The following is a 15,976-nucleotide window of genomic DNA, read 5'->3' as shown; positions in this document are numbered from 1 at the left end:
AAACAGGAAAGAGGTTTTAAAAAATTCCTCATAACTTGTTTTTCTTCCTCTTCCACCCTCACCTTCCCGAGAATAGAGTGCAGGGGAACAGATTTGCTGGACTTGTAATATCTGTGGAGATTATTTTCCTGGGTCACACCCAAATGAGTGACAGTCACATCTGCATTTCATGCTGGGATAAACGCATTACATATACTACTTAATGCAAGTGCATTGACTATTACCTAACCTTTGATAAACAGTATTTCCAAGAAATAATATTTTCATGAAAATAATTCAGACTTGTTAATAGTTATCAGTCACTCACCGAATTTTAATATAAGCAAATTTAATCTCCAGTTTATGTTTATCATACGTTTCAACCAACAAGTTTAAATAAATTTTAAATAAATTCACCACTTAAAAAGCTAGCTGTCCTATAGGACAAATTTGCAAATTACTGAGAGGAAGTATTTATTTGTTTGTTCCATGTTGATTTCATTTGTCCTAATACTTATCTATCTATTTTCCAAAAGCAAAACAGGCTTATAAAACATTTTGGACTTTCCAACCAACTCTTGGTAATTTGTGATATCGGGAATACAGTTGATTTCAATTAACCTCAAATATGTCTAGAAAATGTTTTTGAAGGTCTTTTCACAAAAATTTGGTATCAGAGATCATGGTAACAAAGGATAAATATCCTAAAGTTAATAATATTCTTGAGCTTGATTTAAGTATTATTTTGGTAGCTCCCTTTGAGATACATTTCTGATTCTTTGCAAGTTTAGTGTGAATGGAAGATGTATCATTCGTCCAGTGGGTCTGATGGCTCCTTAGTCCTACCCCTTATAGGACAGAAGCTGAGGCTGGCCTTTATATGAATTTGGTTTTATTGTGTGCAGTGTGCAGAAGCCGAAGAAGCACCTTTCTTGTGTAAACTTTCTAAATCCTATCATGTATATCTTCTTGGATAGTCCAAGAGTGATCTCTGAGGCCCAGCTTACGTGCTTACCCTGGTGATCCCCACAGCTTCCATTTCTATGGCCACATTTCCTTGGCCCTCTTAAATAACTTAAATAACTTCCAAGCTAGTTTGGAAAGAGAAGGGAAAGAGCCCTTGCAGTCACTTTTAATACTGCATAATAGGGTGTATCTTTGTATCTTTGTACCTAAAGTGAAAAAGATTTCGAAGGAAGAACCCAACCCCCTCCACTTGCCCTTGGCTCTGTTCTCTGCAGGAAGTTAAAAAATAATGTTCTTCTCAGTAAGATCAATCTTTCTCTTCAGTTCCCTCCCTATGCCCCAGGTTGGGATATCTCTCCATGATTTCACCTCTCTCTCTTCTCCTTAGTTTAAATATTCTTGACTTTTTCCTTTTAGATAACTTTTAACTTACCAGAGCGGGGGGACTATACACTGTAGTGACCATGTTATGTTTCCTCTTCCTTTCTCCCTCGAGGCCTGGAGCATCACCTATCATAGCTGGTTGACTTTTGTGTTGTTGATTTGGTCATGCACCCTTTGGATGATTCGCAACAGAAGAAAATATGCCATGATCAGCTCTCCGTTCATGGTCGTCTATGGAAATCTGTTGCTGATATTACAGTATATATGGAGTTTTGAACTTCCTGAAATTAAAAAGGTCCCAGGATTTTTAGAAAAGAAAGAGCCAGGAGAACTTGCCTCGAAGGTAGGTGAACAGGAAAATAAGAAAACAAAAACATTGAAACAAATCCACAGTAATCATAATAAGCCTATCCAGGGGCAGACTACAAACACAGACTCCAAATATTCAGTGCTTTACAAAAATGAATACACTAAAAGCTCTAAAAAGTAACTCATATTGCTTAGAGTCTCCATAACTTAAACATGAATAAATATTACACCACGCTTTTAGATTTTATTTAAAATAACAGTGCTTTCCACTGAAAGGAAAAATATAGTCTGTTATGTTTTAATGTCAATTACAGTGTGGTACAAATTAGAGGGGGGAATAGGAAAATACGGCATAAAATGTATCAAAGGGTTAAAGGGCTTTCTTTGATCTCACTTTGCAAAGCAGGCTGAACATATTGCTGTTACAGACAATCACCGATTATTAATAAAAACATTTTTTCTTCAATTATGCCTTAAAAACACTGTTAGCAGTAAAACTTAAATAGGACACTTACTTTCTTCCTTCTGTGGATTATATAACGTGCCTTCATTTGTAGTGAGAAAGCTCATGATCTTTCACTACTCATTATTTTCATGCCCCGTTTTAATAGTTTTCACTTAAGAAGATTATAAATTGCCCCAAACTTTCTGTTTTGTGAACAGAATGGCAGACGCTAAACACATTCCGTTTGTGTTGATGACTTTGCGGTAAGACTGTGAAAGCAGTCTCGTGTAATTGCTCCATGAGCCTTGAACATCTATTTTGGGGAAAGCGGGGTCTGCATTCATATTTTAATGTACCCAGGAGCTAAAAAAAAAAAAAAAAAAAGCAAGACTTTGTCATGGATAAAAACACAACCCCAGATCGTAAAATCTCCATCATGGTGATATTTGTCACAGCACATTATTAAACACAGTGTTTGCAGAGTACTGATGGATCACTGTGATGGAAATTGAAAGACAGTAAGAATATGGCCTGGATCCTCAGAGGTCTGACCACTCTGGGTGAGCCAGACTCAGCTACTTCATAGCATCCATCAGTTGCTAGAATGTCTTCTACATCCATCAACCAAACTTTCCAAGCCTGGCTTATAACTCACTTTTTCTTGGAAAAATGTCCCATCTGCCCTCAAGTATCCCTAAGCTCTTACATATATGCATTTGAGACACAAATTTCTTTCCCAAATTGCAATTACATTTCATTCAATGGCTTGTGACTTCCAGAAGTTTAATGCCATGTTTACAGAAGTGTTCTTGACTATAGTTCTTGACTGGTTCTTGAACTTTCTCAGGCCCTAAACATGTTGTCCAGGACTTACTGGGACTGGTTTATGCTGAAGGCAAATGAGAAGTGGATATTTATGGATAGTTAAGTGGGCAGTTAATCAAAGTAAAAAGGACCCATTCATTTGCCTATTTATGTTTTCATTTCTTTGGCAAATATTTATTAAAATCCTACTATAAACCACAATGAGATACCACATCACACTCACCAGGATGGCTAGAATCAAAAAAAAAAAAAAGCAGACAATAATAAATATTAACAAGGAAGTGGAGAAACTGGAGCCCTGTACACTGCTGGGGGGGGGGGGGGCATGTAAAATGCTGCAGCCACTTTGGAAAGCAGTCTCTCAGTTCCTCAAAAGGTTAAACACAGAATTACCATAAGACCTAGCAATTCCACTCCTAGGTATTATACCCGAGAGAAACGAAAGCCTATGTCTACACAAAAACCTGCACTGGAATGCATATAGAAGGGTTATTCCTAAAAGCTCCAAAGCATTCAACAACCTAACTGCCCATCAACTGAGAAATAAAATGTTGTCTATCCACACAGTGGAATATTATTTAGTAATAAAGAGAAATGAGGTCCCAATACATGCTACAACATGAATATGCCTTGAAAACATCACGCCAAATAATAGAAGCCGCTTATAAAAGAATGCATGTTATTAATTCCATTTACATAAGATTAAGATTAGGAAGTCTATGGAGACAGAAAGTAAATTGGTGGTTGGCTAGGGAAGAGGTGGGGAAGAATGGGGTGACTGCCATGGACTTCCTCTGGGGCGATGAAAATATCCTACAATGGATCACGGTGATGGTTGCACAACTCCGTGAATTTACTAAAACCACTCAGTTGCACATTCTAAGTGGGTGAATTGTATGGCATGTAAATTGTGTTTCAATAAAGCTAGGACAAAAAAAGAAACTATTATGGGCCAGGTCCTATATTCTCTTAAGAACAGAGCTTCCCGAAAGCAACAGCTATTTTTTTCCTAGCTCTCCACCACATATTAATATACAAGCAGGACACTTAGAACAACTCTTCCTTCAGCTCTGGGAGACGAATGGGATGTTAAAGGGTTCTGTTCTCCAGGATGCAGTGTACTTTTTCCCATCTGTGGAATTCTTCATACCAAGGAAGACTGCAGAGTTGAGGAGTATTATGGGAGAAACATGTCTTCCGCTTAACAGTTGTGCTGATGTCACAGTCAGGACAGGAAATTGAGGACTAGTACCTACAGGGAGACCAATTTCCAAAGCTGATTTCTGGCCCAGATGGAAGTGGTTTGGACAGTGCACCTGGGCCTGTGCACACTGCCGAATGTACTCCTGGCCCTCGACATGCTCACTCGTGTCTTCAGCAAAGGGGATTTAAAAGCCAGTGACTTTCAGGTGAAATCAAGTGGGGTCCCAACTCTGTCTCAGATAGAAAGGCTTATTTATTGTATTCCCACTGAAAAATGGAGAAACTGTTGCATATGTTGAAATGTATGTACACTTCTAATGGTGGCTTACTTCTCATTTTACTCATTCTCTACTTTCAGATACTTTTCACCATTACTTTTTGGCTACTGCTGAGGCAGCACCTCACAGAGCAAAAAGCTCTTCAAGAAAAGGAAGCTCTTTTATCTGAGGTCAAAATCGGAAGTCAGGAAAATGAAGAAAAAGGTAAATTAGTGTGACTAGAGATTTTTGTGCTCAGCAGAATTACAGAGAAAGAGCACCCAAAACACATCAGAAAGCCCTTATGCTTCAGAGCAGATAAAAGCCAAACATTTTCCCGGAGCAGTAGACAACAGGTATTGCAGTGCGTAAGAGTTAGTGGCACGTGGGAGCCCACAAGGAGCTTTAGAAAACATGCTGTCATTGGATCCTCACAAAACTGATTCCCACTTAAAGGAAGAAGAAATAGGTTCAGAGAAGTTAAATAGTTATCCAAGGTCACATGTTTAGAGCCATGAAACAATCAGAATTAGAAACTGATATACTAGTTTGGGTGTGTGTTATTATGATGACAGGGGACCCTTTATTCATAGGGGACGTGTTCCACCCCAGTGGATGGCTGACACTATGGATAGTACTGAACCCTAAATATTTCATTTCCCACACATACATACCTATGATAAAGTTTAACTTATAAATGGAGCACAGTAAGTAGTGAATGACTAGTAAGAAATTACAACTATAATAATACAGGGTAATAAAAGTTCTGTGAATGTGGTCTCTCTCTCTCAAAGTATCTTATTATGTTCACCTTTCTTGTGATATTGTGAGATAGGAAAAAGCTTATGTGATGAGCTAGAGGTGAATGACGTAGGCATGTGACATGGCATTAGGCTATTATTGGCCTGGTGATGATACATCAGGAGGACCATCATCTGCTTCTGGGCTGTGGTTGACCTCAGATAACTAAAATGGCAGAAAGTGAAACCATTGGAAACCAAGAGTTGGGGAGAGAGAACCACTATAGTTACTTTTCTAGATCTTGCAGTTCTTTTTTTAATGTTTTTAAAAAATTATTTTTGAGAGAATGAGAGTCCAAGTCAGGAGGGGCAGAGAGAGAGGGAGCCAGAGAATCTGAAGCAGTTCTTTTTTTTTAAATTTTTTTAAAAATTATTTTTGAGAGAATGAGAGCACAAGTCAGGGAGGGGCAGAAAGAGAGGGAGCCAGAGAATCTGAAGCAGGCTCTGCATTGTCAGCACAAAGCCCAACCCAGGCTCAAACCCACAAATCGTGAGATCATGACCTGAGCCAAAGTTGGACACTCAATCAACTGAACCACCCAGGTGCCCCTAGATTCTTGCAGTTCTTAAATCTGTCATGGGATGTTGGACAGGAAATTAGATGTTATAAACAGATTAGCATAAAATATTACCAGGTTTCTTTCTTTTAATTTATATTTCACAAAGGTTATGAAAACTGATTGTGATTAGTCATAAACGCTGCCTTGTTTACTAGAACAGTCTGAAATCATTTAAATCATAGAATAACACATAACATTATATGTTTCCAAATCCCACATATGACACCCAGTCAGAATGTGGCTCTGGGCAGGGAACCAGCTAAATGTAACAGCAAAATCTTCTATTTTAAAGGTGATGAGCAAGATCTACAAATAGAAGGAGAGGTGGAGGAGAAGGAGGAAGAGGAAGCAAAGGAAGAGAAGCAAGAGAGAAGGAAGGAAGAGGAAGAGGAAGTGGAGGAAGATGACGACCAGGACATCATGAAAGTGCTAGGCAATTTGGTGGTGGCCATGTTCATCAAGTATTGGATCTACGTCTGTGGAGGAATGTTCTTCTTCGTCAGCTTCGAGGGTAAAATTGTGATGTACAAAATCATCTACATGGTGCTGTTTCTGTTCTGTGTGGCCTTGTATCAGGTAGGTAAATGATTGTCTTCTATTTTTTTCAACACTTGTAGCAGCCCCAGAAATATACATGAGCTTCCTTTGGCAAGATTCTAAATTAATATAATCCTGTATTATATAAAGTGATCAATGTGAATCAAACATTACATATTAAGAAGACCTAAAATAGGAAATGACTATCTTCAACTTGTTCATTATTTTAAAATTTGGGGTTCTTAAAAAGTGAAAAAAAAAGTTCATGGGTTTTTCAAAACTTCTTGATAAAAAACAAAACACCTGTATAATTAAATTAATTTTTGAATGATAGTTTGAGAGCAGTGGCTGGATAATCTAAAATACTGATTGATTCTCAGTTCACTTATACTTCAGACTTTAGAATCAGGAAACTGTGTGTGTATACATATATATGCATACTGCATGAACTGTTTTAATAACTTATTATTTAGAATGTATAAAAGTATAAAAGTATAAAAGATTCTACTAAAATAACTAGCCTCTCCACAAATTCGGTCTTAACTTCTAGAAAAATTTTAACTCAGTGATAAAAACAAGTGCAATAGAAGCATCTGGGTAGCTGAGTCAGTTGAGCATCCAACTCTTGATTTCAGCTCAGGTCGTGATCCCAGGGTCATGAGATCGAGTCCCACATCAGGCTCTGCACTAAGCATGGAACCTGCTTAAAATTCTTTCTCTCTTCCTCTGCCTCTCTCCCCACTCACTCTCTCTCTCTAAAAAAAAAAAAAAGAAAAAAGAAAAAAAAACCACATACAACAGTACACCAATCTTGCAGGCAACCAAGCAAACAAATAAAGCAACTGAAATAAGCAAGAAGAATTCAACTATAGAGATTAAAATAGCTCAACCAAAATTCATAAAATTTTGAAATACCTTTGAAATTCAGGGCGGAGGGGCACCTTGAGTGGCTCACTTGATTGAACATCTAACTCTTGATCTCAGCTAAGATCTTGATCTCAGAATAGTGAGTTCAAGCCCCACACTGGGTTCTACAGTGGGCATGAAGCCTACTTAAAAAAAAATCAAGGTAGATGTTCTCTGATGAAAATCCATAGGCTTATGGCAAAGAGGTGGTAAACCTCTCTGTACTGGCTTCACATTTTTACTCATATAGTATCACCTGGAATTTCAACACTGGCAGTTTTCTCTCGGTGGTAACTGCCATGATGGCAACATCTCTCATACTCATGCTTGAATGCCTCCTACAAACTAGGTATCATGCCAAGAGCCTTATAAATATGATTTTGCCCTCTTAACAGCCCTCCAAATAGGCACTTATGGAAGAAGAAACTACAGCTCAGTGTGGTCCAGCAACTCACCCAAGGACATAGTTAGCAACTCTAGTAGTACCCAGATTCCAAACCAGATCCGACCAACTCTATGAGGAATAGAGCCTCCAAAACAACAAATGAATTCGATTTGGTTTTTGAGTATTTGGGAATATCACTACCTGTGGTACTGGCATAAATGAGATGCTTTTGTAAATTGTTTTCATTTAATAACGAATTCTTTTTTCTTCTTTGTTTTTTAACATCTGATTCACAGGTGCACTACGAATGGTGGAGACGAATCCTAAAATATTTTTGGATGTCTGTGGTCATTTACACTATGCTGGTGCTTATCTTTATATACACATATCAGTTTGAAAACTTCCCGGGCCTGTGGCAAAATATGACAGGATTGAAAAAAGAAAAGTAAGCAATTCAGTGTAAAATGAGCTTTGGAAACCATGGACAGGACGAAGATTTGCATGCATGTGGTTCAAACATTTTTATGGAAGGTTTTAGTAAAACATGGTGTCGTCGGGGTCTGTAAGTTCCTAGAGAGCAGGTCATTTTATGGTCTCTCTGCGGAGCCCTGATCTGGACACATGTAGTACATACTCAATGAATATTGACTGAAAAGTGACTTTTCAGCGCCATTTTAATGACATAACTTGTTTCAATGGCCGTTTCATGTGAAACACCTGCTTAGTACTTAACCAGTCATGCCTTCTGCTTTCAACAATGAAGTTCAGTTTTTTGGTTCACTTGGTTCACAGGCTCATAATATAAAGCAGCAGCTTCTCCTCATTTAAGTAGCAGGTGCTAAGATTCTAAGGAGTACTTGACACCATAGAAAAAGAAATTTTGAGGGTGCCGGGGTGGCTCAGTCACTTAAGTTTCCACCTCTTGATTTCAGCTCAGGTCATGATCTCATGGTTTGTGACTTTGAGCCCTGGTCACGACGGCTCTGTGCTGACAGTGTGGAGCCTGCTTGAGATTCTGTCTCTCCCCCCCGGCCCCTCTCCTGCTTGCGCTCTCTCTCTCAAATTAAATGAATAAACTTAAAAGAAAAAAAAGAAGTTTCCGTAAGTGCTAATGGAGTAATGATGATGAAATCATTTTTCGTGTGCATGTGATAGATCTTTACATGTACGCTGCCTTTTTCTAATTTGCTGCTATAAATTTCTGAAATTAGTTACCAGAATCGGGCAGAGGGCTGAATGAATATACTGAGGTGGCTAAGTGAAAAGCTTAAAAGGAAAGGATCGCCACGTAGGTAGGCTAACGTATCTTTAACATTTATTCAACAAATATTTATCAAGTGTCTGCTGTGTGCCAGACACTGTCCCTGCCTGGGGACACACACACGAAGCAAGACAGATGGAGGCTAAGCACTGCAGAGTTTATATTTGAGGAGAGGAGATGAAAAAAAGCCCTACTTAATGTGCAAATAAATTAATTGCTAACTCGCAAGGGTGTGAAGATAAACAAACAACAGACTGAGGGTAGTAAACAGTGAGGGATATAAACTATACATGGAGTGGTCAGGGAAGGCTCCCCTGAGGAGGAGACATTTAAACTCCACGTAAAGGGCTTGTCTTAAGAAAAGTGTCTGAGTTGGGAGCCAAGATGCGGAAAAGCATCCCAGGCAAAGACAGCAGCAACTGTGAAGGTCCTGAGGCAAGACTGAGTTTGGCACGAATGTGGAACCAGAGGAAGACTTGTCTGCCGGGAGCAGGGGAGAGACTAGAAGGAGCAGAAGGGGAGAATACAGCGGGCACCCAGGATGTGCATGGCTTGTAGAGAGTGGTGTTGGCATCTTATTCTTGGGGAAGTTTTTACAAGTCTTTAAATAACTCTTGACTGGCTGGGGAAAAAATGCTGTCAGAAGGCAAGCATAGAAACCCCGAGGCGGTTGAGCCAGTAACAGCAATGGTCTTGTAAGAAATGATGGTGGCTTCGTCGAGAAGAGGGAGTGTAGAGATGGATAAGAGAAGTGAGCACATTCAAGGGATGTTTAGATTGAAGGAAATGTGGAAGAATGAGATGCGAAGGCAAGGAAAGAAAGAAGACTTCCTAATTTCAGAATCTGGCAGTTATGCCCAGGAGGACTTGAGTTGGGGGCCGGGGGCAGAAAGCAGCATGGCTAAGCAAAATTGGGAAATCAAGAATACCGTTTGGAAAACACTAAATATGAAATAACTGAAAAGAAAAACCCTTCTGGTAGACATTTGGGCACAAGTGGCAACAGGATAAGCCCAAACTCTAAACGCGCATTTGAGTCATTGGTGTTAAAATGGTGTATAAATCCCCAGGAGGTGTAGATTACCTAGGGAAATGTAAGCTAGAGAAGAGACTCAACCCCGAGGCCTGGGGCTATTTCACATCTGGAGGTCCAATAAAGGAGGAGACAGCAACCGAAGAGGAAAACAGGACAGTGTGGTGGCACCAAGGCCAGCATTGTTTTCGAGAAGAATTAGAGGCTGACGTCAACAAAGAGAAGCAGCCACGGTACTGGCAACACTGAGGTTGTTCCTGCCCGCTGTAAGAGCGGGTCAGTTGGATTGGTGGAAACCAAAACCAAAGCAGAATGCATTGGAGAGAGGGGAATGCAAGCAATGGTATAACTGAGACGGTGAGGACTGATGTAACTTACAATGAAAAAAACAAAACAAAAAGTGCCCTCGTTGCCTAAGAAAGGCTCTTTTCATTTCGTTTTGTTGTTTTACAGGCTCGAGGATCTCGGCTTAAAACAGTTTACCGTAGCAGAACTATTCACTCGCATCTTCATCCCAACCTCCTTTCTGTTGGTGTGCATTTTACACCTCCACTACTTTCACGACCGGTTCCTGGAGCTCACGGACCTGAAGTCCATTCCCAGCAAGGAAGACAGCGCCATCTACAGGTGAGCGCGCGCAAGAGGCACAAGCTTCTTGCTGTGGTCAAGGTGATTCCCCACCTCAGTGGGGCTCCTGCCGGAGGCCAAGAACTAACGTAGAGTTTCAGCCTTGAATTTCCCATGAGCAATGGGAACAATTCGTGGTAACTCATAACTGGTTCATACAAAGCAATCTTGATCACCATGTGAGTAGATTTTTTATGACTGGTTAATACAAAGCGATCTTGATCACCATGTGAGTAGATTCAGAATAGCTGCGCAGACGCAAACACTTTCGAGGTGGCGGTGGGTATTTCGTGTCTGGGTTGGTGATGTTATTTTGAGAACATTCAGGAAATCTGGCTGATTCAGAGGATGGGCTTTGTGCTGTGCTGACAGCCAGTGAAGAAGAGAGAGCATACCAAAAGGTGACCCACGAGATTTTCCCTTCCGCTTTGGAAATAAAGAACCTCAGCTCAAAACGATAGAATCTCCAGTCTCGTAATTAGAATAACAAGTAAGGGAATAGAGTGAAGACAGCATTTGCTTTGATCATCTCTCTGCTGTCTTCTCATCGATAAATATAAAGTGTTTACAAGCAACAGATGAGATCTCTCTCTCCCTGCCCTTGTGTGTTGAAACCACGATGGATTTATCGCAAATCTCTCAATCTGGTCCCTCACAGGGAAATTTCAAGCATTCTTCTAATGAACGCTCATACTGATTTTCCTCTTTTGTTTCAGATTTAGCCTTTCCATTCAGTTCCTGGAAAAAACACTTGTTAAGCAACCAAGGGGGCAAAGGGCTGTATGAAAGGAGCGTAGCCGCCAGCTGACAATCCCATTTAGCCTTTTTGGATTCCCTCCGAACCCTTTTTTAAGGGGAAAAAAATGAGTACATCAAAAGAAGTTGAAGTAGTATTTCATCACACACTGTTTATGAAATACCAAGCGTTCCGTTTTCTGCTGTAGTAGGGACTGAAGTTGCAGATAACTCCAAAACTCTTTTATTTAGTGATGAAAACCATTTTAAAGTCTTTATCTATCTATTTATAGCTGGCAGATTTATTTTCCATAGTGCGTTTTGTTGAATCTGAGTTTACATTTCTTTTTCATTCTGAGTCTGCTCCAGATGACTTTCAGTATGCGAATGGCTCCCAACCAGTAGTATCTAGAGGTAGCAAGCAGCTGTTCTTATCCTGGCTTGCCGCCAGAAATAAGTAACTCCGCTAAAACCTGTCCCCTCCCAGCGCTCAACCAGGAAGAGGGCCTGCACGGATGGGGTCAGTGGCTGCCTTCAGTGATAATCAAACACTAGGAAAAATCAGGTAGTTATTATAAGTTCAGGACCCCCATAGGAGAGAGATTGATAGGCACACTTGTCAGCAGAGGAAGTCACTCTAAGGTAAAAAGCTTGCAAACCTAGTGCTGATCTAGTTAAGTGAGATTTACCAATAATTAGAAAAAGTATTTTTGATGACCTTTTTGACATTTCTTGCCACACCCGGGGCTAAAATTAGTATTTGATATTTAACTCTGGCAAGGTAATATGCTTTATTTAATTATAAACTCTCACCATCTGTTCAAAAAGTCATATTCAATAATCGAGAAACGCCTCTTAGTCAGCAAAGCATATTTATATGCTTGTAGAAGAAATGTAATCGTTGGCGAATGCTAATGATACCTTTAATTTTCAAAATGCCTTTCTTCCCATGAATCTTTATTTTCTCCTCAAAGTTCCTCCAGGATGTAGAAACTTTTTATTGCCTTTAAAAAAATATTTATTTTATTTTTCACACACACACACACACACACACACACACACACACACACACACCATGAGCAGGGGAGGGGCAGAGAGAGAGGGAGATACAGAATCCGAAGCAGGCTCCAGGTTCTGCACTGTCAGCACAGAGCTGGATGCGAGGCTTGAATCCATCAACTTCGAGATCATGTCCCTAGCCGAAGTCAGATACTTAACTGACTGAGCCACCCAGGCACCCTGCCATATTATCATAAGTCTTTGATTCTAATGTCACACAATCAAATAGAGATATAGGTTACAATTTTCTGGGAAGATAGGGCTCTTTCAGGGCCACAGTTTTGCAGAAGACAGTGCAGCTCAGCAAAGATTGTACCAGCCCAAAAGAGTCGCCTAGGGCATGTGAAAACTGAATTTGTTCCTCAGAGTTTCCTGGAAGCATATGGCATTATTTAATTATGTAGATTCTGGGGAAGGACTACACTCTCAGGTGAAGATGTTTTCTCCCTGTTGCCACAGCTGCTCCGTTCACAACCCTCACCCTCCATGTCATGGCAAGAGAGGAAGGAAGCTCTAAATGATCTCTTACCATTTGAGGTCATTACTTACCATCCTCATGTCCATGGCTTAATCCTGAGCATTGTCCTGAACAGTTAATTTTCAAAGAAAACATAAACAGCAATGAGAGTGTATAAGGCCACCTATCTCAAGAGGTTAGGAACATGGGATTTCATTTTTAGTTCCTCAAAAATATGAGTTGTCTAGGACCTTAAAGAGCTTGAAGTTTGGTTCAAACTCAAGTTTGGTGCTTTGGGACTTCCTGCAAGAATTTAATATAAAGTTTCCCGAATTGTAACATTGAACCTTGGATACATATCCCATCTTTTTAAGCAACTTGTTTCCATTCTGGTATTTTCTTTACTAATAGTTTTCACCTCACAGTATTTTTTGTCCCTGGAGCCCTTACAAATGACCACATTATGATCAAATTGATGAAGAGAAAGGAATATTTACGGTGTTGAGATGGACTGTCAGGCTTTGCCTTCTCTGCTGCCACTGTGGCCCATGAATTGGGAATAATCAACCCATTATATTCCTTACTTTGATTCTATTACTATTGTTTCTGTAAATATCCAACTGTTCTTTTCCTGTTCTGTTTGCTATTTGTGTGAGCTATGTTTTTGTGCACATATAGGTCATATAGGCAAATGTCGCATGTGTCTGAAGCAGAATCTATTGTGTTTTGCCTTACAGAATTATCAAGTTAGTATTATGAAAAAGTTTTGTGGTATACATAATAATAGAAAAACTATTTTTATTTCTAAGCAGGTGTTCCCAGGCTATTATTTCACTTATATATTGATAAAATATATAATATTAGAGCATAAATACAACATAAATATGATAATAATTATACTTCATAATAATGTACTAGGTATCCATTATGTATTTCTTTAATATCCATCCCTACAATTCCTCCATACTTTGTTTTAGAAAGTATTCTAATGTATATGGAAACAAAATGGCTTTTTTTCTACCTTCAGTCTTAGAAAGCATAGAAAACAATATGCTGTATATGATTACTTAGTAGGATTTCATTTGTTTTTAGTCCAGGGAAAGGAGCAAGAGTTACTCTATTAGATTGTATTTTATTTGATAAATGTGCTCTGAAAATTGAACGGTTACAGATTTTTAGTAAAGTGTGTGAGAAGGGGAGGGACGAGAACAAAGGAGCGACTTGTTACCTTCAACCATTTTTCCTGAATACATCTAATTTCACGTTGCACCTGAATCCTGCTGTCCTGACTTGTCTTCATGCATGGAAGTGTCGATGATGACACGCTTGATGACGTAAAGCTTACAAGACGGTCTACTTCTTTCCTTTCTAACAGTCTCCTCTTTCTCTCTCCTATCTGTCTCCCCATCACCACCACATGCCACCTTGTGCTTCCATCTCTCACCTCGTAGCCATGCCAAAGTCAATGGGCGCGTATATCTAATAATAAATAGGTGGGTACTTCAATGTTTTCTTTCTTGTTTTTTTTTTTTAACGGTCTCTTAGTGTGTTAAACACCTTACTATTTTGTAAATGAAAAATGATGTCGTCAGATAGTGGACAGTGGTCTTCAGGTATGCTCGTGGATGTATTTTGCTAATGAAACCATTTGGTGTCTATACCGAATGGCGCTGCAAGTGCATTCGGAGGTTGCCAAGGGTCTTCAGCTGGTGCTTGGCCTTTGGTCCTGGTTCAAACATATGCCCCATCAATTACAACCTTGGGTAAATTAGTTCAAGGCTCACCTGAGAGCTAATCTTGCTCTTGAACACATCATTGAGAGCTCAGCTCAAGAACCACCTCCTCCACGAACCTGCCCACAAATGCCAACTTTCTCCGCTAAAAGTAATCTGCCCTTCCTCTGAATATCCATAGCTCTTTATCATTGCTGCCTCCTGATACTTGCCTTCCAGCTCTCCACCTGCCTGCCTGTCTTACCTCCCCTGTCAGAGGCATCTGCTCCTCAGGCCTGGAGTCCTTGTATAATTTACCACTGTGTCAATATAACACCTACTTCAGGGCCTTACCTATTAGTTGATCCTCCGTAGATATTTCCTGAATGAAATGAAAATAGTCACAACAATATATGGTTAAAAGAAAATTAAGACCTCAAATTCCTCAAATATACCCTTACTTGAAAGGTCAACATACTGAAGAAAGATACTTTACATCACCAGACTCCACAAAAGATGCAGAGATGGACACTGAGATGTGGCCCTACCTTAGTGCTCTGTCACCCAGCGGGGGAGATAAAACATGCAAGTGACCACCCATAATAAACAATAAGCTTTGATAAGTATTGTTTATCAACTCCCCTAAGAATACAGAGAAAAGATCCTTGAGGATCGAATTTACTACAGCTATCCTTACTTTATTAAAGAGGTGAATTAAAATATCCACTCCTATAACTTTATGTCATTAGTAATAAAGCCAGTCATTTAGGTCATAGAAACGTGTGTTTTGCAATCCAATCAACAAAATAACTGTTTTTCGAAAGACCTGTGTTTTGCAATCCAATCAAAAAAATAACTGTTTTTCGAAAGATCTGTTGGTTTTCTAAGATTTGTTCATTTGCTACCTCATTCACTATTCTCTTACAAAAAATCCTAATGCTGACAACCAAGTAGCAAACCCTGGGAGGCAAAACTTCTGGAAGGAAGTGTAAAAAATTAGTGCATCATGGTACAAATCACTGAAGAAGGAGGGGTGAGGAGTGACTGGTTCCTTTTGGGGGGTGGGGGGCACTTTTGTTGATAGCCTGAAGGAGAAAAGTCCACCTCAGGTTTTTAGCTAAAAACTCTAGCTGGAGATCTTGAGCAACTATTGAAATTTCATCTCCAAAACATAAGGAAGTTCTATTTCAATCTCTCTCTCTCTCTCTCTCTCTCTCTCTCTCTCTGTCTCCCCCCTTCTCTCTCCCTCCATCCTTCCCATACTACCCCTCCCTCTCCTCCTCCCTCCACTGCACTCCTGGCCTCCTCCCTCTTCCCCTGTCCCTCCATATCTTTTTCTCTGTCTCTCACAGAGAAAGTATTTACCATCTGCTATATGAGGGGATGGCTCAGATACCTAAGAAGGCAGGAGTTGGTTTGATGGGCTCCAACAGCAGAAGCTAATATAAGCTATGGTTCTGATTGTCTCAGACTTCTCTCTTGAGAGAAAGCCTATGCCTATTAGCTCAAGTCACAAGGCCAGGGAATACATTCATG

General features: G+C 39.8%; 1 protein-coding gene across 2 annotated transcripts in view; it reads left to right on the top strand.

The window, feature by feature from the left end:
- The window catches only part of PIEZO2 (piezo type mechanosensitive ion channel component 2), a 449,780-nt gene that overhangs the window by 333,490 nt on the left and 100,314 nt on the right, over positions 1 to 15,976 (top strand). The window contains exons 13-18 of one of the 2 annotated variants that reach the window (XM_039220834.1): positions 1,442 to 1,672; positions 4,470 to 4,593; positions 6,021 to 6,304; positions 7,853 to 8,001; positions 10,304 to 10,477; positions 14,180 to 14,221. In XM_039220834.1, the coding sequence (XP_039076765.1) occupies positions 1,442 to 1,672; positions 4,470 to 4,593; positions 6,021 to 6,304; positions 7,853 to 8,001; positions 10,304 to 10,477; positions 14,180 to 14,221 (1,004 nt within the window). The remainder of the gene's footprint in view (positions 1 to 1,441; positions 1,673 to 4,469; positions 4,594 to 6,020; positions 6,305 to 7,852; positions 8,002 to 10,303; positions 10,478 to 14,179; positions 14,222 to 15,976) is intronic. The other variant, XM_039220835.1, reaches the window with a different exon arrangement.

The sequence above is a fragment of the Hyaena hyaena genome, unplaced genomic scaffold (assembly GCF_003009895.1).
Source record: "Hyaena hyaena isolate Hyena2069 unplaced genomic scaffold, ASM300989v1 scaffold_910, whole genome shotgun sequence".
In the NCBI taxonomy this organism is placed as follows: Eukaryota; Metazoa; Chordata; class Mammalia; order Carnivora; family Hyaenidae; genus Hyaena; species Hyaena hyaena.
Note: the sequence above shows the minus strand (reverse complement) of the source record. Positions and strands in the feature narration are given on the sequence as shown.